This window comes from Macrobrachium rosenbergii, chromosome 41, assembly GCF_040412425.1.
Source record: "Macrobrachium rosenbergii isolate ZJJX-2024 chromosome 41, ASM4041242v1, whole genome shotgun sequence".
NCBI classification, from domain to species: domain Eukaryota; kingdom Metazoa; phylum Arthropoda; class Malacostraca; order Decapoda; family Palaemonidae; genus Macrobrachium; species Macrobrachium rosenbergii.
Window position 1 is genome coordinate 46,259,284 of NC_089781.1, and position 25,678 is coordinate 46,284,961.

At 43.0% G+C, this 25,678-nt stretch overlaps 1 protein-coding gene across 1 annotated transcript in view; it reads left to right on the plus strand.

Annotated features, from left to right (window-relative positions):
• Positions 1-25,678, plus strand: part of Spg7 (Paraplegin) — a 794,115-nt gene that overhangs the window by 335,520 nt on the left and 432,917 nt on the right. The window contains 1 exon segment of the mRNA XM_067084903.1: positions 24,383-24,550. Within this exon segment, the coding sequence (XP_066941004.1) occupies positions 24,383-24,550 (168 nt within the window).

The following is a 25,678-nucleotide window of genomic DNA, read 5'->3' on the forward strand; positions in this document are numbered from 1 at the left end:
GCAGGAAGATCGAGGTTGGCCCTCCTAGTGACATCTGCCCTATCTTCTCGGGGCAGATCTGGAGCTCGGGGCAGGGGGGCGGTGTTGGAAGGCCACTCCTCTGGATTAAAGTTTATGAGGGCATTCCTGGCCACCTCGAGAAACTGGATGTGGGACAACCTCCGGGTGTCGGAATTGTACCCATAGTAGAGGATGTAGGCATTCTGGAGGGCCAACTGAAGGAGGTATTTGAGGAGCTTCTGTGTCCACCTCCTGGTTCTCCTGGCGAAGGGATAATACTGGATGAGTTGATCAAAGAGATCAACTCCTCCCATGTGCCTATTTTAGTGCCCAATGACAGTAGGCCGTTGGACGCGAAACTCCTCATACGTAACTCAGCCCTGCCGACGTGTCTTCTTCCGCTGAACGATCTCTTCTTGGATGGGCTCATGACTCCTCATAATCATGGGCACGAGTCGGACCCCCTTCCAACAGATGACGAAGACATCTCCCTTCCGCCGCCACTCTGTTTCTCCTCTTGCCAGATGTTGCGGCTGGCTAGCGAACGTCTTGAGGACATACGGGGCCCTATGCACCAACCGAAGGGTACCACTGATGTGCACACCTGCTTCATACAGTTCCTGGGCCAGGAATACTGAATTATAATAATTATCCATAAACAGGTGGTATCCCTGGTTACGGAAACGATCCACAAGACCGAAGACAGTGTCATGCAGCGTGGAGAAGACCCCAGAATACACAGAGAAGTCCACGACGTATCCAGTGTTGGATTCCGCAATAAAAATTAACTTCACACCATATTTCTTTGGCTTCTTGGGGTTGTACACTTTTATACTTAAGGGCAGATGCCCTTTGTATGGCATCATCCCCTCATCCAAAGAAAGGTTCTTGGAAGGAACCACGAGAAACTGGCACCGTTCACGAATGTAGACCAACACTGGGTGGACTAAGATGAGGCGGTCGGGGTTATTCCGGGGTATGGCCCTTCGGTTGAAGGCGTTGAAATACCTGTCCAACGCCAGGAAACTATCATGGGGCATAATGCCGGGCACATTGGGGGTACTTAATAAAAAATTCCGCCTCCAATATTGCCTGACGTCAGCAGCAGGCATCATTCCAAAAAAAATGTGGAGCCCCAAAAAATGCGCCATGTCCGTGAGGTTGCAACCTTGCCAGCGATACGACAACGTCGTCTGTAGTTCCTCACGGCAGTACCGAGCGTAATCCGCCATCTCTGCAACGAGGTATTCCAGCAATTCCCGCATCAGGAAGAGCTGAATGAACCCCAGTGCAGTGAGAGGCACAGGGACGGTCAGTCCAGGTGCTGCCGTGAATGGGTGCATGTTAGGTGGGGTGGGGTCCTCCAACCACCCCCATCACTTTCGGACGAACGGCCTTAACCCAAGCTGCCGCGACATTGCGACTTTCTACGGGCCCGTGCGCGGGCACGACTTCACACTCCCACCCTCCCCACTGGCCCATCTCCCTCACTTTCACCATCACTTTCTGTCTCGTTCCCACCAGCCACAATCGGTGCCTCCTCCTCCTCCTCAGACTCTCCCTCATACGCACTGAAACCACTAAACCCCAGTTCACTTTCCTGCTGTGGCTCCCGTATGGACATTGGGGGCAAATACTCGTCATCGCTGACATCGGGCGTGATGTCCTCGTCACTAGATGACCAACTGCCATCAAAATTAGAACTTTCCACCTGCTCTCGATCGAGCTCCAACAAGTACTCATCAACGTCCTTTTGTTGGAGGCCTCCCAAATGCTTACGGATGCCCCTCAGGACACCCCGATGCTTCCTAGGGGTCGTAAAAGGCACAGGATGTGGTCGTTGGTCCCTTTCGGCCACACATGGCTGCACAACACGGCGTTGAAAAGCTGGGTCACCTTAGGTGCTTGGTCCCTCTCCATCATCCCAATCTAAAACTCTCCTCACACGCTCACTACCAACAGACAATATGCGCCTTTGACGGTCCTGACTACGTTGGGACATCTCTGCAAACCTCCTGTTGCGTCACAAATACGCTGACACTCACAAAAGTTCTGCAAAACATGAATGCGTCAAGAAATCGCTCTCCGACAATGCGCCGCTGATGCTTTGTAATGCAAGAAGGAAGAAATTGGCGGATGCGCTGCTAGGTGACGCTTGTAAACAAAACAACAGCGTGATCCGTGAACTCCCAGCATCCCTCAAGGAGCGTGATTTAAAACCTTTCGCAAACTAGGCCTATAATTAATTTTCCGCGAATATTTAAAAAAACATTTTGTAGTCAACGTACCGTACGTCCACTCGGCACCCAACAGACAATTTTAGTTTACGTACGATACGTCCAGTTGGCGTTTAAGGGTTAACCTGGTCAGGTTACTACTTGGTCTAGGTTTATATCTCCTTTAAGGATACAGGCTACATAAGAACCCCACTAAATATGTAGCCTTACAAATAGACTACCGTGAGATATCAGATTGATAGCTCAAGGGCGGAATTATTCTTTAGGGCTGGATCACGGATTCCAGGGAGGGTGGGGATGATGGTATTTCTTAATACTCTCAGTCCTAGCAAGTGGGTTTGGCTTACACTTGGGCCACTCTAATCATGTGCCATCCCCTGTCGGGTAGGGTAGGGGCCAGACATTCTGGAGTTGGTTCTCACTTGTGCCATTGGTGGAAGAATAAACTCCATGAAAAGCTGTTGATATCTTTTTAGTGTTTTCAGGTTTAATTTTCTTTTTAATACTTTAATCTTTATGACAAATAAAAAGAAAGATTCAAGTACCCCTCAGCCCTTTCATGGTATCGTCCCAGTATAGCTGATGACCGCTGGAACCCCGTCTGACAATTTTTGTTTGAAAAAATCCAAGTAACATACTAATGTAATTACACTGGAACCCTATGCTCCAGTACAGAACAAACCCAAAAGAAGTAAATATCATCTTGACCCAACCTTGACTCACTTCGACTCCCTCTTTGGGAGTGGAAGTTTGTCAAGGTTTCTAACCTTAGAAACAGAACAGAAAATTTCAGGCCTAAAGTTTGAAAATTACCTATTAAACAGACATTCAGTGGCAGAAATGTCGTTTAGACAGATAAGAGAAAAGACATGGCTTATAGAAGCCACAACAAAGAGTCAGTCTGAAGACTAGGCAGTCCCCAGTTTACGACAGGGGTTCCTTTCCTACGCCGCGTTGTAAATAAAAAAATCGTCGTAAACCGAAAAATCGTCGAAAATCATCAAAAGTCCTAAGAAAACCTTACTTTTAATGCTTTGGGTGTATTGAAAATTATGTAAACTGCATTTTTTATTGAGTTTTTCATCAAAAAACCTCCAAATTTTCATTATTCTGCTGCTTTGGAGCCATATTTCTTCCGTTGGATTGGCATACGACGCGTCGTAACCCTGGAACATGCGTCGTAAACCGGGAAATAATTTCTGATGAATATATTTGAAAAGCGTCATAACGTCGGAACGTCGTAAGCCGGACCCGTCATAAACTGGAGACTGCCTTTAAATATGTCTATAACAACAGTAGATAATTTAAATGTAAAAATTAAAAACATGACACTATGAATACCATTCAGGGTATCATTGTGGCTCCTGAGAACAGTGATGAATCAATTGAAAAGAGTATTCTCTTGGAATCTCTTAAAAAAGATATCCCAGAGTCCAAGATTGTGAGGTTTATAATATACTGAGTAAACAAAGAAATAAGCAAATGATAAAAATCTGAAAAATAAAACTTGAAGGTCAAGATCTACTTAAAAAAATAAAAATTTTAGGCCAAAACTGAGAAGTAAGACCATATGTCCCGAAGCCACTATAGTGTCAAAACTGTTGTAAATATGGGCATTTAAAGAAATATTGTTGAAATGAACCTGTAGGTGCATGCATATTGTGGATCTGAAGAACATGCCACACAATGGAATTGCAGTGAACCAAAGTGTGTCAACTGTGGGCAGAAACATCATGCAAGATCCCAAGAATGCATATAGTACATTACAATACGGAATTGAAAATGCTACAAGAAAGAACAGGGATGTATGTAAAAGAGGCTAAATTAGTATTGAAAGTGAGAGGAATTCAAGATCCTGCTAAGAAACTTACATATTCCTCAATAACAAGAACCAATAATGAAACAAAAATGTATACAGATCGAAGTAATGGAGCACCGAAAAGTAAATCTCAAGAAGAAATTAAAGCTTTAGAAATAAAAACTAAAATGGTAAAAAATAAAGAAACAGGTACAAGTGAGATGGGTAATAATTCATCCAGTTCATTTGAAATATTAATGCAAATAGGAACTCAGGAGAATACTGCTACGGAAGTAACAGAGGAGGGTCGTGATGGACTGGAAATTAAAGATAAAAAAAGACTTTTGGAGGGAACACTGCCCAAAATAAAGAAATCAACTATTATTAGAGCAACATCAGTTAAACCAAAGACAAAGGATATGAAGAAAAAACTAAAACAAGCTAAGAATATACCTTTATCTCCCAAAATAATAGTAAAACCTATGAAGACAGATATCCAAAACACTGAAGAAATGGAAAAGAATCATACCATAGATAATGATTATGTCAAGGGAGAAGAGATTACCCCATCACCAGTAATTGGTACAAGAGCAAATGAAACAAGAAATGTACATGAAAACACATATGGATATAATGATTGTTTTGTTGAATTGTGCAATAATAACAAAAAAAAAAAAAGATGGTTTAACAAACATTGTAAGAAATTTTATGAAATATAGAAAAAAAGAAACAACTGATTTGAGTACCCATCAAAAAGGTTGCAAGTGCATTGAGCGTGCAATATATTTAAAAGAAAAATGAATGAATGGCATGAGTAGATTCTTAGAAAAAATCCAAGTTGATAATACAAAAAAAGAAAGCAAAACTCGACCGCTATAACAAAATATTTTCAATAGCTATATTATACAATGGAACGTAAACGGTCTGCAGACCAGATTACACCTAGGAGAAATACAACGATTACTAAAAGAATATGAACCAGTGATGTTATGTTTACATGTCAACAAAACTGTATCAGCAGTAGGTAAATACGCCGTAGCAGCTACAGCGTGAGAGGAAGAAGGAAATTTAGGTATGGCCATATACTGTATATACATAAAGTAATTTATGACAAAGTACCTGTAAACAATACTAACTTGCAAATATTAGGTATTAAAATACAAATAAAAAATTATAATTATGTAATTTATAACTTATACAACCAACTTAATAAGAGTTACAACACTGATAAAATTAAAGAATCCTTCACAGCCATGGCTTCATTTGCTATTAAAGGTTGATTGAACATCCTAGATCCAGAGAAAGAGGAGAGAAGTCTGTGCCCAGTAAGAGCGCTTAAATATTACATCAAGAGAACATAGAAGATTAGAGGCCCAGCAAGGAATCTTTGGTGTTCTGTTAAGAACCCGTCCAGACCTATGTCTAAAAATGCTCTTATCTTTTTCGTAAGAGACCTGATCCTCGAAGTGCACACTCAAAGCGGAGAGAATGTTCTGCCTGGGCTTAAGGTTAGAGCGCACGACGTGAGAGCAGTAGCTACATCAGTTGTTTTTAAGCATGATCTCTCTCTCACTTCAATCTTACAGGTTACATTCTGGAAATGTAGGTCTGTTTTTGCTATGCATTATTTGCAAGACTTGGAGATATGTACGAAGGTTGCAGTACACCTGGACCGTTGTCTGTGGTTGGTGTAGTGTTCGGGAAGGAAATGTAGGAAGCAGCACTTCACCTTGACAAGGTGTTGAGTTCATGGGGTGGTGGTTATTTATACATGTGCTTTTTATGTGTGGTGTAGGTGACTACTTCTCTGGTTTTGTTTTTTATTGTACTGCGCCTTGGGCAGGGGCATTTTATTGTTGGCCTTGTTAAGGATCGGAGATTCCTTCGTTGCAAAGTTTACTTCATGCTTCGTTAGCAATCGGAGTACTCCTCTGCTACAAAGTCACCTACTTCAGTAGAGGCAACCCTGGCTATACCGCCATGCTGCTACTCAGTTGAGATGAGTGCCAACCAGAGGCATTATCTACCTGCGCAGCTCTCTCACCTGGTAAGAAACAGCAAGCATTGTTTCAATGCTAAGCCTATTTATTCTGTTCTCATTTCATTATCATTATTAATGTCTAGAGTACGAGATGTCCATGAATCCCCCCTCCTTCAATGTGGGTTCAGCTGAGTAATTACTGGGTAAGTTACTTATATAAAAATGACATTTTAATTATAAAATAAAGTTTTATATATACTTAACCAGTACAGGCAGTCCCCAGTTTACGACGGGGGTTCCGTTCTTACACCGCGTCGTAAACCGAAAAATTGTCAAAAATCCTCAGGAAATCTTACTTTTAATGCTTTGGGTGTATTGAAAGCGATGTAAACTACATTTCTGAGTCCAGTCCCGTGTCAGCCGGTGAAATTCCATTACAGCACGAATTTCTAGGTATAACAATGCTAGATATACCAGAGAAAAAGAGCTTTCAGGAAAGCTGGGGTTACTACCCCCAGTCGAGCGTCTTCTAGGAAGACGTCGGTATAATGAAGGGTGAGTGAAATACCACTACCACGGAAATATACTCGAAAGATCTCTCCTTATCAAAACCCCCGTAAAAGAGCGGTGAGCCGTTACAGCCCCCACACTCAACACCCGCCAGGACGGCGACACCAGCGCCACCTACTACATTCCATTTTCTAGCACGTGATAAATTCGTTTCTTTTGTGTGCTCGTCCCCTTTTTTGGATTGTTTTCATCATCTACAATGGCATCGAGCACCTTTTCCATCTCTAAGTTAAGTACCATCTTCTTGTGGGGTTTTGTTCTATTTTATTGGCTGTTTAGGTCTCGTGTTTTCATAAATATTGAGATCTTCTTATGACGCCACGGCGTCCCCACAGCCAACCATGTCGACCATGGGCGACTCCTTCTGTTCTTTCGGTTGGAGTTGTCTCCTCGTCGTTATAGAAAGATTTTAACCCCTTGAATTCCTTCCTGGTGGTTCCTTGCGGTGGCTCCCCTCCCTTTTTAGTTTTGAATTGCATTATCGGCCTGTCGGCCTTTATTAGGTGATGCCCGTCCAAGTACCCCAGGTTGGGTTCATTTTCATTTTGGTCTCAGTAGGCTATTATTTTATACTTGAAGATGGTGCTCTTCTTTTATTTTTAGTATATTTATTTATTTTTGTTTATTGTTTTTTGGTTGTGTGGTTTGCCTCTGGTGGGCCTCTCCCCCGAGGTAGGCTACGCTCCCTAATGAGCTTAATTTGATTTTGATTGTTTATGTGTGATGGTATTTTGTAGTGTAAGCTCCATCCCCTTGCCCTGGGTGCGGAGATCAGGTTGAGGGAGTTTTGGTTGCTGTTTCCTCCGGGGTCGTTTTACGGTGGATAGAGTGAGCCCCTTAGTTCTCTTCCTCCATTTGGGGGAATCGAGTTCTTTGGATGTGTTTCCTCTAGGCTAGTCGCCTCCTTACCCCCTTCTCGATCCCGGTTGGCTCTCGGCACAAAATTTCTCTCCCTGCTGCTTCCTCCTCCCCTTTTACACTCCTTCCTCTTTCCTAACCTATACTAGGTTAGGCCCATATTAGGCTTCGCCTAGCAAGGAGTTGGGCTTCGGGTTGTGTAGCTCCCTGGAGTAGGCTACCCTTCCAAGTTCATTTGGAGGGAAGGATGCAGTTGAGCGGGTGACATGTTTCTCCCTGTCTCCTGTCCCCTTCCGGGTAGCCTACTCCTCTCCACTACCCCCTACCCCCCCTCAGCCTTGCGACTCGTGCGGTGTGCGCTAGATGGCGTTTTCTCCGAGTTCAGGGACTCCTCCTATTGGTAGAGGGATTCGCTCCCTCCCATACCGTCCCTAGCTTCGCTGTGGTGGGGTGGGTGGTTTGTTTGCTCGAACGTGTTCGAATCACTTTCTCATACCTCTCGTCTCCCCATCGGGCTACGAAGTTAGGGTGAAATGTGTTGCTCCGCCTTATGTTACGAACATAGAGCACTTTACCCGTTTTGTTTCTCCGGCGGGGAGGTAAGGGTGGGAAGTTTCTATATCACGTAAGCGAAGCGGACCCCTCCGGTCTCCGGAGTAATTACCATCACTTGTTATTATTATTATTATTATTATTTTGTTTTTAATTTTAGATAAATCTGTTTATCCATATATACGTGAGTCCGGTCCTACACCCGGGGGCTCCGCCGTTATTTTTCTGGCAGCCCTTATGGTTAGTTCCTGGTTTCTCGTTCCTTCATTCCCCGGAGTCCTCCGGGGTCTGAACCCTACCTTCCACTCTGTGCATTTAAAGCTTATTGGCCCAGTTTATGATAAGGAGTTCTTCTCCGCCGGAGTATTCGGTTGTAGTTGAGTTTCCGGCCTTGCCGGCTTTAGATTGCTTAGAGTGTGAGGTTCATGTACTTTTATATTTACAGACTGTTCGCTGTGAGGAGCCGGGTGTACGCCTCCCTTCAACAACCCTACGGGCACGTAGTATGCCGGACCCACGCTGGTTGTGCGGTCCGACTTGACGACCTGGTTGTTTGGCACCCCGATGGTTGTGAGGTTTGCTTTGCTCTCTGCTCAACCATCCAGGATGAGTCGGTAAGTGACAGTCTTCCTTCCCCCGGTTCATGCTCCTCATGTTGTATATTGTTTATATTCCCGGTCTGACTTTTCGTTCCTAACTAAGTGCTGGTTTCCTTGCAGGCGGACGAAGCTTCCAAGAAGTCTGCCTTGGAATCCCTCCGGGCCTGGGTGGCTGGGTTCGGCAGGAATGTTCCGTCCGGGAAGCCCTACGTCCTCGGCGCCAGGTTGAGGACTTGCTTTATCCCGCGCACGGGTGGCGGCTGCAGTGCCTGAAGATCTTGCCACCCCAATCATCCAACAAATCCGGGATGCGACCCAGCCACCTCAAGTGGATATCCTGTACGCCGAAGTCTCGGAGGATGTTGCCGCCTTAAATCTCAACCTGGAACCAATGAATACGGAGCAGGACCAGGTGGTAAGTGGTGAGGTAAGTGAGGATGTTGGGGCGGGCCCCCCTTTGTTTGACTCCTGCTTCATCAGTGTCTTCTTTTGCAGGATTTGTGAAGTCTTCCTCCTTGGGTGATAGAGCTCCGTCTGCTATCCCCAAGTTGAAGTTGAAGACTTCATGGAAGGCGAAGGGCTACAAGTCCTCGACTTCCAAGAAGGCATCGCCCTTCCCCCCGTCGAAGGCTAAGGTTTCAGGACCGGTAGCCTCCGGGAGCAAATCTAGTTCCTCCGGCAAAGGCGCGAGTAAGAGGGCTGCAAAACCAAGCCCTCCTCGCCAACCTTCTTTGATGCACAAGCCCTTGCCACTGAACTTTACAAAAGTTTCACGGAGGACCTAGATTCTAGGTTTGAAAAAATCTCCGATAAGTTTGCCAATTATGACAACATACTGCCAATTATGACAACATACTGGCAGGTTTGGCTCGCCAACCTCTGGCAGAACCACAGTATACTATCCCCGACACTGCGGACCTCCGCCCGTTCGATGTCGGTAACCCTTGGCGCCGCGCACTCCGGGCCATCAACATGATGGCAAACTTACAGTGGAGGGTCTGGGCACGAGACGGTTGGAGGAATTGGAGTTCTTCCCCCCCGATCTCTTGCCCCCTTATCCAGGCTTCGTGAGGCTCACAGAAGAAGCCTGGATTCGGTCAGACAAGGTTCCTAGGGAGACTGTCATCATCCCTAGGGACCAGGCTCAGTCGGCTCTCCTGCGCACTCTGACGGAGTGGCAGGCAGTAAACACGAAATTGACCCCTTTCAAGGGCAATTTTACGATGTTCGCCCTGGGAGAAGACCTTCCCACTCCTTGCATGGACAATGTTGCTCTGGCTACGGCCCGAGCATGCTTTGAAGGTAATCCCTTACCACAATTAAGGAAACAGATCCTACTTCCCTGGTATTCCCAGGAAGTAATGAGTTCTGGGTGGGCGCCCGTCCACTTTCACTGTCGGGGAAGCTGGACCCCTTCTGCGCTTCCACGCAGTTTAGTGAACAGCTCCCAAGCTGCCGGAATCTTTATTGAAGGCGGAGTTTGAGGCCCGGACTAAGTTAGCCGGTCCTTGAGCTCCGGCTGTCTTACTGAGGCTACTGCCATCTCCTGCTCAGGCAGAACCCTTTTTCCAGGTTCTAGCTAAGTCCTTCCTGGCGAGCTTCCAGTCGGACTTGCATGAGTTCATCATGGCCAGACTGGAGTGCAGGAAATTCATCTTTGCTGATGCTACTATCCGCCACGAGCCTAACAAGCTCATTAAAAGCTCGATCTGGGGACCTAACCTCTTCCCTGAAGACGAGGTTACATCCGTTATGTCTGAGGCTACACGGGCCAATCAGAGTCTGCGCTCTCGCTGGGGCATTTCCACTTATAAGCGCAAGACCCCAGAATCGGCCGGCCCCAGGCGAGAGGAGGCAAACGCTTCAGGAGGCATAAGAGGTCCCATCAGGCGGTGGTCAAGCCGTCCCGGTCTCGGCAGTGGCCCAACCATCTACTTCTAAGGCCCACCCCCAACAGTATGTGTTGGTCCAACCAGCTGCGCCCTCTTATGTGTCCTCACCAGCATACAACCCTACATATGAGGGCCGTGGGTTCTTTCACGGCCTCAATAGGGTTGCAAGGGAGGAAGGGGCAAGGTCCCCACAGAGGAAGGTCTAACACCACCCCAAGAGGAAGACCTGGACGTGGTAGAGGGAATAAACCCGCTCCCTCCCACTGAGAGAACACAGGTAGGCGGTCGCCTGTATTGGTTCAGGGACCAATGGACCTTCAGCCCTTGGGCACACAGCATTGTGTCCAAGGGACTGGGGTGGAGCTGGATCAAGAACCCTCCCCTCTAACAAGATTTTACCAGCCACCCACATCAATCCTACAGGATTATGTAACAGAATTGCTCAACAAACGAGCAATAAAGAAAGCAAGGCACCTAAAGTTTCAAGGCAGGCTATTCACTGTTCCCAAAAAGACTCCGATCAGCAAAGAGTGATCCTGGATCTGTCGCGTCTAAATCTCTACATAAAATGCGACAAGTTTCGCATGCTTACGGTAGCTCAGGTTCGGACTCTACTTCGGCGTGGGGCCGTCACCACCTCTATCGATCTTTCAGACGCTTATTATCACGTCGATTGCGCGGAACTTCTCTCAGTTCCTCGGTTTCAGACTCGGGAATCAAGCCTACTCCTTCAGGGTCATGCCCTTCGGTCTGAACATTGCACCCAGGATATTCACCAAGCTGGCGGACACGGTAGTACAGCAGCTCGGTCCCAAGGAATTTCCCTAGCAGCGTACCTGGACGATTGGATAATCTGGGCACCAACTGTTCCGGAGTGTCAGGAAGCCACGTCCATAGTCATCAATTTCCTAGTCACTGGGTTTTCAGCTGAACAGAGAGAAGTCCCGCCTGACTCCGAGTCCCGGTTTCAGTGGCTGGGTCTCCAGTGGGATCTGTCCTCCCACACGTTATCTCTCCCGCCTCCCAAGAGGAAAGAGATAGCATCTCTCACCAAGAGATTTCTCAAAAATCCATCGGCATCCCGTCGATCCCAAGAAAGAGTCCTCGGGTCTCTTCAATTTGCCTCAGTGACAGACCTGCTCTTGAAAGCCAAATTAAAAGACATAAACAGAGTGTGGCGGAGTCGAGCAAATGCCAAGCTCAGGGACAAGGTCTCCTCTATCCCTCGAATCTTAAAGACAAGACTGCGGCCTTGGACCACAGTCAAGGGCCTGTCCAAAACAGTTCCGCTTCAATTTCCCCCTCCGGCACTAGTTATCCACACAGACGCTTCTCTAAGCGGCTGGGGGGGATATTCACCAAAACAGAAAGTACAAGGAACGTGGTCCACAATGTTTCAGCAGTTCCATATAAATACCCTGGAAGCTATGGCGGTCTTTCTAACTCTGAAGAAAATCCGCCCTCCCAACCGGATTCATATCAGGCTGGTGTTAGACAGCGCAGTGGTAGTTCATTGCATCAACAGGGGCTGCTCCAAATCAGGTCGAGTAAACCAAGTAATGGTAGCTATCTTCTCCCTGGCGAACAAGCACGGCTGGCACCTGTCAGCCACCCACCTAGCGGGAGTCCGGAACGTGGTGGCGGATTCCTGTCCAGGACTACCCGTTGGAGACGGAGTGGTCCCTGGATGCGGAATCTTTCAAATGGATTTGCCGCCGGGTTCCGGGCCTCCAAGTGGATCTGTTCGCAACGGAGAGCAACTTCAAGCTCCCCTGTTACGTGGCCCCCAACCTGGACCCTCAGGCGTACGCCACAGACGCAATGACAGTAGATTGGAACAATTGGGAGAAGATTTATCTGTTCCCTCCAATAAATTTACTGCTGAAAGTATTACACAAACTCAGGACATTCAAAGGTCAACCAGCCCTAGTAGCCCCCTACTGGCCGAAGAGCAATTGGTTCCCTCTCCTTCAGGAACTGGGATTACGGAGTCTTCGGATTCCCAAGCCCATTCTGACCCAGACAGTACAAACCAAGACTGTGTCAGCTTCCTCAAGGATTCAGAATGCCCTAGTTTTATGGACTTTATAAAGTTCGCAGCCCAAAAAGGAGCGAACATTGACCCTGTCAACACTCTGTTTTTAGAATCAGATAAAAGAGATTCTACTCTTAGACAGTATGACTCAGCAGTCAAAAAATTAGCCTCCTTCCTGAAAGCATCTGAAGCCAAAATCATGACGACTAATTTAGGAGTTTCCTTCTTTAGGTCACTGTTTGAGAAAGGCCTGGCTCCGCCACTATTACCACAGTCAAGTCGGCATTGAAGAAAGTATTTCTTTCGGCTTTAAAATCGACCTTACAGATTCCTATTTTTCATCCATCCCCAGAGCATGCGCTCGTCTGAGACCAGTATCACGTCCACATTCGGTTACGTGGTTTCTCAATGACGTCCTTAAGTTAGCATCAGAGTTGGATAACTTCCATTGCTCTTATCAGGATCTGTTAAGGAAGACTTTATTTTTGATTAGCTTGGCTTCAGGTGCTAGAATCTCAGAGCTGTCGGCTCTCACTAGAGGTGATAGTTTTGTTAACTTCCTCCCATCTGGAGAGGTCCTCCTTTCCCCTGACCCTAGATTTTTAGCTAAGAACGAAGACCCACAGGACAGGTGGTCTCCTTGGAAGGTGGTGCCCTTCCTCAAGACCAATCTTTATGTCCAGTTTATACACTTAAATCTTACCTCTTAAGAACTCCACAGAGTAAGTCGGGTCCTCTTTTTATCAGGGAGAAAGATGGTACTCTTTCTCTGAATGCTATAAGGCAACAAATTCTGTATTTCATTAAACAAACCAACCCAGACTCAGTTCCTAAAGTTCATGATATTTGAGCAGTTGCTACTTCTATTAATTACTTTCATAATATGGACTTTTCAGAGTTATCAAAATATACGGGTTGGAAATCACCTCTAGTGTTTAAACGCCACTATTTAAAAATCGCTCAAAGCCCTGAAATATTTTACAATAGCAGTGGGAAGTGTCATCTCCCACCTTAAATAATCATTTCCTTATCCTTTCCTTTTCCCCCGCCCGCCTGCCTCATTTACTTCTCTGCTTATTCTCCTGGTTGTTTATGCCTCACTGCCTAGCCCCTCATATTGATGTATCTTGTATCTACTGATGGAAAAGTGTAATCTGACTAGCCATAATTGTTTTCTCTTATGGGGTACTGGACGGTTTTTATTTGGCTCCACGTACCCCAGATATGTGTATGTGTTAATTTTCATTAGTCTTGTCTCTTACGTGTTTAGCCTAAGTTTACGTGTATAGTATTAAGGTTGTATTTGCTTGTTCTGTGCACATTTCATGTTTCACTACCTTTAAGTAATTTTAAGATTTTTGAGGTTTTTTCCCCGTCATACCGGGGACCTCCCCTTGTTTTATAGTGCTAAGTTTTTTGATGTGCCTTAGATTTAAGATACCTTACTTTTAGTATTCTTGCTTCATGAAAGAGATTGCTTGATTAAAATTATTTTCGTTACAATTTTGCATTTTCTTCAGATTACCCCCCTTTTTTCCCAGTAGTGGCAGTCTTGGCATGATTCTCTATCACTATTTCACCGGCTGACACGGGACTGGACTCAGAAAAGGGATTTTGACAGAGGAAAAATCTATTTCTGAGGAAGGTCCCGTGTCACCCGGTGACCCTCCCTAACTGACCTAGTACTCCCCCCCCCTACTTGCACATGCCAAGTCTGGGGTTAGTGCTAGCATGGAATGAAGTAGGTGGCGCTGGTGTCGCCGTCCTGGCGGGTGTTGAGTGTGGGGGCTGTAACGGCTCACCGCTCTTTTACGGGGGTTTTGATAAGGAGAGATCTTTCGAGTATATTTCCGTGGTAGTGGTATTTCACTCACCCTTCATTATACCGACGTCTTCCTAGAAGACGCTCGACTGGGGGTAGTAATCCCAGCTTTCCTGAAAGCTCTTTTTCTCTGGTATATCTAGCATTGTTATACCTAGAAATTCGTGCTGTAATGGAATTTCACCGGGTGACACGGGACCTTCCTCAGAAATAGATTTTTCCTCTGTCAAAATCCCTTTTTTATTGAGTTTTTCATCAAAAAAGCCTCCAAATTTTGATAATTCTGCTGTTTTGGAACCATATTTCTTCCGTCGGATCGGCGTACGATGCGTCGTAACCTCAGAACGTCGTAAGCCGGACCCGTCGTAAACCCGGGACTGCATGTATAGTAAAATGAAGTAGTCAGTGTTGAAAATTTTCTTTATGCAGTGTTCAGCTTATGTTCAGCTGTTAAATGTGGAAAGTTGCAATAGTATTTGTTTTTCTTATCCTGGGGCCCTTTTTTTCAGGGCAAATAGTTTCTTGTTGAAAAATGAGCAATAATGATACAGTATTACATTGCATTATATCCTAAGTTATACTGTCCGTAGATCAGCATTTGGTCCATTTCGTGATTCTGTGAATGTTTTGTGGTTTCTATAGAGGAGACTTACTCTATAGTTAACTCTCGTGTTGAGAGCACTATCTCAGGGTGTTCTGAATTTTAAATGTTGACTGAACAGTATTTGTATCTCAGTAATATAGGAGTTACACATAGAATATGTGTCCATTGTTTTCTATGAAAGAGCACTAGACTTTCTAGAAAACCAACAAGTATGGAGGGACTGGTATTTTCTGTAGGGAAATGCTAGGAAGATAACTTTTGTTTTGTGATTAATTGCACATTCCATGGGTTGAGCAACATTCTTTACTATACTGAATCTTTTTCTGTCTGCCATGAGGGCAGTACAGTAGTGGCATTGTTACACATTAACACCTTGTGTTTTACAGAAGTATATGCTAATCTGTGAATATTGTGGTGCAGCTTGCAACCTATTCAACTGAAATAGTAATGCTCCTGGTCTCTGATCTCCTAAGTTAATTGAATGAAAAGTGATGGTGGAGAGGATTCTGGGTATGTTTATACTCTCAAGCCCACTGAAGCCACACTCATGAGACACAGTCCAATTCAAAAATCTATTGTCAACCTTTTGAAAAATGATTCCAAATGTAAAATGAAGGAGCCCCAAGATTATCCAAACATGATGAGTATATACATATTAAATATCCAGATTCTAGGCACCAAACAACAGGTTTTGAAGTAGGAAAAACACATTTTTGGTAGTTGCTGTTGATTCCTGAAGGAGTTAACCCCCATGGTGTGCCAATGCTCCATGGTGACTAGACTAGTATCAAATGAATATTTTTTTAGCCTGGTCTTGTAGACAGGTGTTGTGTTGTGATGAAAACACTATGACACGTGATAGAGTATAATGGACTCAAAGATAAGAGGGCACTTTCCCTTATCTTCAGCGAAGCTGAACTCAGTTTTTCCTACGTCAAAAACTGTAAGAAGTGACTACTGCGCATGCGTGCCTGCCATCTTGTTTACAACCAGGGCGGGCAAAAGACCAGCCACATTACTCTCAGCTGGTTAATAGAGGATAATCCCTAGCCCAAATCTTGTGCCTTTTCGTCAGGTTTTTCCTACATCAAAACCTGTTTTTTGATAGTGTAGTTGCTTGTTTCATCCTCAAGGAGCTTTACAAAAGAAATTGACAGGTGACAAAAGGCTTAAGCTCTCAAAATTTTAATCTCAAAAACCCAAAGAAAAACAAGAAACATTTCTGGTCCAAGGTCAAGCCACAAGTTTCAAGCCCCATTCCTTATTCAAAAAAACCCTGTAGGGTTTTGGTAACAAGAAATGAGAAAATAAACAAGAACTTGCATTTTTAGGTTGAAGTTCTGTATGGTGGGTGTGGTTGCAGTCTTAACGCATCTTCCCCAGCAGTAGTCAGCATACTCTCCCATTAGGAAGACCCCTGGTTTTCTACTGTAGAACCCATGGGGTCGGGAAGAACCATACCACCTACTGATCTGCAGTGTAAACGAATTTGTTCGAGCTCATGGCAGTAATGTTTTAAGAGCACTGTCTCTGATGCCCACCCTGTACTTTCAGACTTCTTCAAAAGAGACATTTCTGAAGATGGCCATTGATGTACTTACTTTCCTAATATCATGTGACCTAGGAAAGGAGTGTGGGTTTGCCTTTTTAATGAGGGACACTAAAATTATTCTTAGCCATTGTAGAGAGAGTGGTTTATTTGTGCTAGGGTGTAGGAAAATCAGACCATCTGGGATGTTTGCTGTGACCTCTAGGTAAACCTTAAGTACTTGATCTGGGTATAGTGTTTTGTCTGCTAATTTGAGCTTTCTTATAAGAATAAGAGACTGGATCCTCATTCTTGGCCAGGAATGATGGGCCAGGGGACAGTAATAATTGATTATCAGCAGTTTGTGTGATATATCTTCCCTGCCTAAGAGAGCCCAGCTCACTCATACGGGCTCCTGATGCTAATGCAATTAGGAAGATCGCCTTTTGTAGCATGTGAGTTGCAGTTGTATTGGGTCTGGTGAATTGAGGAGTAGATAGAATTCTAAGTACCCTGTTCATCTAAGTACCCTGTTCAGGGACCAAGTAATTTGAAGTCTTTTGGAGTGTGTCTTTGTAGAGCAAAAGACCACAGAAGGGAAATAACAACTTTTATGCTGGAATCAGTCCCGAATTCATAAAGCAAGGGTTCCGTAAATGCTGCCTTGTATGCCATGATTGATGTAACCGCAAGACGTTTGTCTTCAAAGAGGTATATCAGAAAATGTAAGAGTGTTTCTTTAGAAATCTCAACTGGGCTCTCAGTATGGATATAATCTAACCATATCTTCCATATGGACTGGTATTGCTGGATAGATGATGTCCATAGTTTTGCACCAGGTACCTAGCAATGTTGGGCGAGTAGTTTTCACAGTAGATATTTTAAAAATCTATATGTGAAGGTCTTGGCTCAGAAAGGAGGATGCGAAAAACAATTTTCCCCCTCTTTCTGGGATAGAACAGCGGACAATAATGGAATTGATCTTTTCACCTGTTGTTGAAGTGATAGGAACCATTGCCTGTTTGGCCAATTTGGGCTATTAAGTAAGCTGTTCCTTTGAAGGTTAGGAGTTTGCTCAAGACCTTCAAAATCTGGGACAATGGAGGAAAAAAGATATATTGTCCTTCACTTGTTCCAGTCTTGTAGGAAGGCATCTCTTGATATTGCTTGATTGTTTGAGTTCAGAGACACAGTTACTGGGAATTTGTGATTCTCATATGCGGCAAACAGGTCCACTTCCGGTTGTGGAAGAATGTTGGCTGTTGTTTGAAAAGAGTGGTTGTCTAACATCCACTCTGTTGAGGCTTTCGTTTTCCTTGTTAGAGAGTCTGCTATTACGTTGAGAGACCCTGTGAGGTGAATTGCAGACAGGTGCCACTTCTCTACGTGTGCCATCCGCAGGATGGCTAGCATTACCATGTTGAGAGGAGGTGAACATGTTCCCAATCTCTTGATGTCGGACATTGCAGTCGTGTTGTGTAGAACCAACAAAATATGTCTCTTGTGGAGGTTTGAGTTTTTTGAGAGACAAAAAGGCAGCCATCAACTCCAGGAAATTGATATGACACTTCCCCAGAGTAGCTGACCTTCCCTGCCACCTGACGATCCTCCCAATGTCCTCCCCAGCCTGTCAACGAGGCATTTGTGTGTATTGTCACTCTTACAGTTGGAGGAGTCAGGGTGACCTGTTTCACCAGATATTCCTTCCGGGTCCAAGGCCGAAGTATCTCCCCAACTTTCTGATTCTTTTGATGAGATCTGTCTCGCATCTTTTTCCTTGCGTGCGATAGCCAAAATTTGTTCATGTTTTTCAATTGCAATCTGAGTATTGGATCTGTTACTGATGCAAACTGCGGGAGACCCATCATGCATTCTACTTGCCATCTGGAAATTCTGGGCTGTGTTAGGAACCTTTCGATGCTTTTCCTTATTCTGTTCTGAGTTTTAATGGGGAGAGACAACAGGCCCTGAAGAGTATCCCAACACAGTCCCAGCCACTGAAAGCATCTGCTGGGCATGAGGCAAGATTTTTCCCAATTTATTATAAAACCTTTGACTGGAGTCTGTTGACCACTGCCCTTAGGTTTTTCAAGCACTCTTTTCAAGTGGACACCCAGATTAACTAGTCATCTCGGTAAGCTTTTAGTTGTATTCCTTCTTTCCTGAGTTCCTGGACAACTACCGTTGCTAATTTTGTAAAAATTCGTGGAGCAATGTTTAGCCCAAAAGGCATGACTTTGAACCTGTATGTATCTTTCCATATCTGAAACCCTAGGAAGGGGCGAAAGGGAACGGCCATAGGATGTGCCAGTGTAGGCAGTCCCCAGTTATCAGCAGCCTCGGTTACTGGCAGTCTGGTTTTACGGCGCTTGTCTAGCGATGACGATAGCCAGATTTTCGTCGCTGATCGCCTCTTATTGGCGGCGCTGATCACCGGTTATTGGCGCCGCTAACCGGTTATTAGCGCTGTAACCAGGGATCAGTGCTATTATCGCCAATTTTCGGTTGTCGTCACGCCGTCGGGAACGAAACCCCGCCGATGACCGGGGACTGCCTGTATGTGTCTTTCAGATCTATAGAAACTGTCCAAGTCCCTTTTGGAATGACTGAACATACTTGGGCAATGGTAGTCATCCAAAACTTATGGCTAACAATGTACTTGTTCAATGTTGGCAGGTCGAGGATCACTCTTCATCCAGAGGAATCCTTTTTGGGAACACTGAAGAGACGTGCTTGGTGGGAAATATACACGTTTCTCTATGTCACCTTTTAACTGGGCCTTCTGCACGCAATCTTCCAGAGAGGGGTTTGGTTCTTGAAAGAACCCCTTTAAAGGCTGGGTTTGGGGGGATGAGACCTTTTCCACCTTAGCCCGTTGAGAACAATGCTGTGTCTCCAAGGTGAAGACTTCCATTCCCTGTGGTGTCTTTGAAGCTGACCCCTGACCAAACAATTCCTATTGATATTCCCCTCTTCCTCTACCTTTCCCTTGATAGGCATTCCGGGCGTTGCTTTTCCTTTTCTTTTTCCTTTATAAGACAGTTTTTGGACCTTGTGAAAAGGATGTCCTCTCTGATGCTGCTGCTGGTGTACTTTGAAGGGGGTTGTCCCTTCTGACCACCTAGCTTTTATGAGGAAAAGTTTTGGGGGTGACTGCAGGCTTATATGGTTTTTGATCAAAGCGAGCCTTTTTTGAATTGGGTAAAGGGAAATTTCGGGTTTTTGTTTCCTGAATTTTCCTTTTCCCAGAAGAGCGTACACTGTACAATTTTGTTGGTGTGCTTGCTCATTGACTTGAGCTACAACAGAATCCTCAAACAGGTCCTTACAGAGGGGGTTAGACTGTAATAAAGCAGTCACATTGGGAAGTGGTTTGTTGGAGCCTTCCAGTGTTTCCATTCATGCTTTTAAGCGCCAGACTAAAAGTCATAGAGTGCTTCCCATAGGGTTCTCATAAGACTTTTAGTCACAACAGCAAAAAGTGTCCTGGAATTCTATGGAAGCCTTTTGGTGGCAACTTCTAGCAAGGTGGAGAGGTTAAGATACTAAGGAGAAGAGTCCTAGCATGGAATTTTGACAAAGCGTGTTGGTGGAGTTTTCGAAACCAGGAGAACTATGGCGAATGGTTTTAGTTCTGCCATTGGCTTCCATTTTCTAGTTACTACATAATTATGAAGTTTTCTTCACCTGGTTAATTATTTTAAAACTGAAGGGACAGAAGACCCAGGGTGCTTGGTGAGCAAGCTGGGTTTTATTCATATTGAGAGTATAGATCCACCTACCGTTGACCTGGTAAAGGGTGTCATCTATAGCTTTTAATGCTGTATTCCCACATAAGAGAACTGTTTCCATTTGAGGTTTCTCCATGTCTGGAAAAGGTGGTTTCAGGCACCATTCTGTATTAGGGAATGCTGCCCTGTCTCTAAACTCCATGTGTACAACTTCAGTCATGGTTTTTCTCTCATTAATTAGATACTTACCATCAGGAGAGAAAATACACATTGAAGAGTCTTGCCAAGGATTATCAGTATCATCAGGGGAGAATATTGGAGCCCCTTTTGTGTTTTGACCTGAAGCTTTGTAGTCCGAACTGGCCGTTTTGTTGGCTCCAGTTGGAATTCTAACCTTTTACCTTGTTTGGTCAGAGTTTGTTTCCACTCTCCCTTTTCGGTTGCAGGATGCAGTACTTTTACACTTTGGAGTGTACATCACTGACTTGATTTCTTTAATTTCCTGTTTGGAATCATGCAATATGTCCACTATATATTGCCGTTCTGTGGCAAGGGCATCTTTGATATTACTCATAATTTCCCCATGGAACTGATCAAATGCTGCAAACTGTGCGTCCCTTTTGTGGGATCTTGGATAATCTGACTGAGCATCCACAGCTGAACTGTGACTGCCTGTCTACCCAGGGGGCAGAGGTCCTGGGTGAGTTACTATACCCCTCGAAAAATGTAATCATTTCAATTGGGGTTAAGTGAATCCTTGTATCCCTTTTGGGGGAAGGATCCTGATCAGATTCTGAAAGCTGCATAGGGGATTGAATTCCTTCTGGAAAGTTTCTCCCACAGTTACCTGAAGGTTGTGTCCCTGATCCTTCTGGGTTCAGCAAGGTCATTTCAGCAGCAATATCAACTTCATTTGTAAAAAAATCACCTCCAAGAGGAACTTCCACTATTTCCTCTGCAGGGTTAACCTGGGAGGTATTGGGGACTGATGTTACTGGGTTTTGGCCCAAATATAGATCTTCTGAGAAGGGGTTAAATATTTGCTGCCAGAGTTCTGACAGAAAGATATAATATCCCCCTTTGTGAACCAAGTTGTTATTAGAAACTAATTAGTATAAGTTGTTTTTAATAAGGGAAACTTTTGTAAAACCCTGTATCATTAGTATATTATATCCTGCATATTAATTTGATTACTAGTGTGTAAATGTAATACCTTTTATAAAGTATCTAAATTAACTTAAACTATTTTAGGTTTAGGTTAATTTTGACACCGTACAAGGCTGTATTACTTAAACTGTTAGTCCTTTTGCAATGGCTATGTGAAATTTTAATTCTAAATTGTCATGCCATACAGACTTATCTTCTGTGAACTAATTGGTTAACTATCCCAAGCTACTGCTTTATATGGCTTAGGTTAATCCTTCTAGTATAATCTATGTTAATCTAAGCATAGAAGATTTCTTAGAGGATTATGCTTAACCTATTCTAAGCCGGTTCTTTTTCTAGGTTTATTTAAAAGCCTTAGGATATAAGCTATACAAAAATTAATCCTCTTATAATCTGATTTTTTTCTTTTATGTAGCCGAGACTACCTTTTGTCTGATACTCAGCCACGCTGTTTCTAAATTAACAGTAGGATATTCCCGTTAAAAGGGATTTCTACTTAATCTGGTTAGGCTATTGCCTGTTCTAGATTTATATCACTTGTAAGAGTACAGGCTACATAAGACCTTAACAGTGTGATTGATCCTAGAATACTGTTTATATGTACTCCTAGGCTTATTTGTTCTTTCTTAGCGTAATACTGTATAGGGTATTACCTAATCCAGATTTTTATAGATCGCATTTAAATGTACAGTATAGGCTATATAAAACTAGCAACTTACCAATATGTAAACTTACACTTAGGCTACTATTTTTGTCTAACCCAGGTTGTTGTTTGTATCCAGTCCTAGGTTATTTGGTCTACTATATAAAATAGTAACCCAGTAATTTGTAATCTTATAGCTAGGCTATCACTTACTCTAATGTAGGATACTGCCTGATCTGGATTATTTAATTCACAAGGGTATGGTTATGTAAAACACAATTGCCTTAAGGCTAGGCTACCGTCTCATCCAGCACAGGTTATTGTTTTCATCTAGTCCTAGATTACATGGTCTAGGAAAATGATTTACAGGTAGTCCAATAATGGGATTTTTTGTAAATGTTTATCATTTAACCCAACATAAGATATTGCCCAGCCCTGGATTATTTTAGATCATGCTTAAGTATAGAGGCTATTTAAAGGGAAAAATTCTGTAGCCTGTTTATCAAATTCTAGGACCCTTGGCTGCTGTAAACTAGGGCCATAAAAGAATATGTCTTGAAAGGTTCATAATTACTTTGATTTAGGTTGCTACCTAATCCAGGTTATTTAAATCACCTTTAGGATATGTAATCCTAGGTTATAGGCTACAGACAACATTTACTATGGTCAAATTATTCACACTGAATTTGTTACGCTACCATCTCACGTAGGCTACACATAGGCTATTGTGGACAGCGTTATCGGAAAGGATTATCTGAATTAATAATAAATTGTGGAACATTTCTTTATTTAAAACTTCTAAATAGAATGATCAAAAATTCAAAATTTTTTGGTCCTTTTGTAAATAACAGAGAATGTGCTCAGAAAACAAAGTCTGGTTTCCAGCTTCCTTACATAAAATAAACACTTGTTCTTCAGTTTAAACTAACAGTTTTTAACTGGAGCTTAAAAATGAGCACTTAACTTTCAAGTTTAGATGTTTCCATGATTCTCGCTGATGGAAAAATTTGAAATCGAAGCAATTTTGTGAGAAGCACTGAAACGTCATGCACACAATTTCGACTAGGAGAGGGTAATGTAGCTGGTCTTTAGCCTGGCCTGGTCATAAACAAGATGGCAGATGGGCATTCACAATAGTCACTTGCAGTTTTTGACGTAGGAAAAATTGGGTTCAGCTTCGCTGAAGATAAGGGGAAATGCCCTCTTATCTTTGAGTCCATTATACTGTATCATGTGTCATAGTGTTTTCATTACAACACAATACCCTGCTACAAGACCAGACTAAAAAATATTTCTTTGATACTAGTCTAGTCACCATGGAGCATGGCACACCATGAAGGGTAGCTTCTTGAGGACGAAACAAGTGACTGTGCTATAAAAAATAGTACAATTTTTAGTTATTTGTGCACCAGCCTCTATTATTTCTTTAGTTGTTTTACACTCATTGTTTCAGTGTTCCAGCTGTTCTTTTCACTGAGACTAAATTCTAATTCGGTAATGAATTCACTGTTTCAATTTTACTTGTCTTCAATAAGCTTTCTATTTCAGGAGGGTAAGCCAGTACAGTATCAGTATAAAAATAAGTCTCAATACCATCCTTGTAATGGAGATTGAACACTGAGGATAGAAAAATAGGGGTGACAGAAAATCAGCTTTATAACAGCAAAGTGAGATTCACTGATTCAATAAATAGATTGTTCTTGGATTCAGGAAGCTCACTTCAATTAAAAGAGCAGTTGGAAGGGAGAGACAAGAAGTAGTGAGTTTGTTTGGGATCTGAACTAATGACAGAGGTGTGGAAGATGGAAGAGTTTGACAAAAAGAGCTGGCCTTCTTTTCCCTTAACAAGTTAAGCCTCTAACTGAATGGTAAAACTGTAGTTGCTTCAAGTGAGAAAGAGGAACCCATGTCTATTAATGAAAATAGACACATATGCAGATGGGTGAATGATATTCGTAATAAATTTTCCTTAATATTTCAAGACAACCACAAGTGACCTGACAATATGTAAAGCCTAGATTTCAGGTTTTTTCATGATTTGAGGTTTCAACAAACCCTTTAGCTCCGGGAAATCTAGGTAACTTAAATGCTTTGTATAATTGAAATTGATTGCCAACCTTCTGACCCTTCAGATTATTTCAGGCAACATGTGTAATGAAATGTGGCATAAGTAACTAACTTGATGGCAGTACAAATCATGTTTTCGCTCTCTGTTAATCATTATTTTAAAGAAAGTTGTAATGAAATTTGGAATTCTGAACAAATTATGTATGATATTCCATTGTTAATTTGTACAGTACATAATGTAGTAATGGCAATACATAATTGCTTATGTATTTGTATTGACAAATTTCTTTCTTTGCAGAATCAGTTGACCAGAGCAAAATTCACAATAATTGATCCCTTATTGCCTGGTTCTGGACGTGGAGTAAAGTTTTCTGATGTAGCAGGCGCAAAGGAAGCAAAACAGGAAGTTATGGAGTTTGTTGATTTTTTGAAGAATCCTGAAAAATATAGAGAACTTGGGGCAAAGGTAAGACTATGTTTTATCTTTGTATGGAAAAGCCGTTATGTATGCACACACTCATTCACTGATGTGGGTGAACTTGCTAGAGCTTATTTTGTTAAGTGTTTTCATGTTTGATCATGTGCATACTATGAAGAAATATATTAGGGTAAATAATAAGAACTAGATTATAAGAGTTAATTTTTAAATCAAGTAATCATTAATCATTAATCATTGATAACCTAATTCTATGGTTTGAAGCTTGTGACTGTATTAAAGAAGAATTGTGATTCCCTTAAGTAGGGAAAGATCCTGCACTTCTTTTCTGCTTCACTCAGCATAAAACTTTCATCATAAGTGTGCCCTATGTTACAGACCAAAAATCAAATACTATAATAATATAAAACAAAGTTTTCCTTGCTAATACATATAGATATATATTCATGTAGTTTTGTCCTTAGTGTTCTCAGCTTTATTGGTAGTATGTTTGTCAAATAGAAGGTAGTTTCTCCACATATTACTCAACATAGATCCACAGGCATGTCTCAGCCAATAGTCTTACTTATCATGGAAAATGATATGAGGAAATGAGATGTGAGGGGCTAGGAGGAAGGCACTCATTATGGAATTAATGAAATAACATTGTTTATTTCATTGGAACAACTTTAATCATGTTCGTGCTTGAATCACTACAGTATTTGCATGTAATGTAGATATACTGAATGCATCTTGTTTGTTTCTACTCCATCTATATGATCCAGAATAACATTAGGGAACTGTAAGGAGTCAGGAACCAGTCTGTGGTAGCTTGTAGGTTTATCAGAAGTACTCTATGGACCTGAACCAATGAAATGTAGAGCAGTGCACTGGTGTCTGAGAATAACCATACTGAACAGAAAGGAAAGTACACTCAGCATCAAGTTGAGAGGTTATTACCATCATCATTTCTTCTAGTACTGTGATATGCAAAGAGTTTATCTATATATTTATTATATACACAGGCAGTCCCCAGTTATCGGCGGGTTCCGTTCTGAGGGTGTGATGATAACCGAAAATCAGCAATTTTCAGCGCTTTGTCGATTTTCGGGGCTTATCGGTGCCGAAAAGTGCCGATTTTCAGTTATCGATGCCTCTGTTAGGTATGTATCGGCGCCG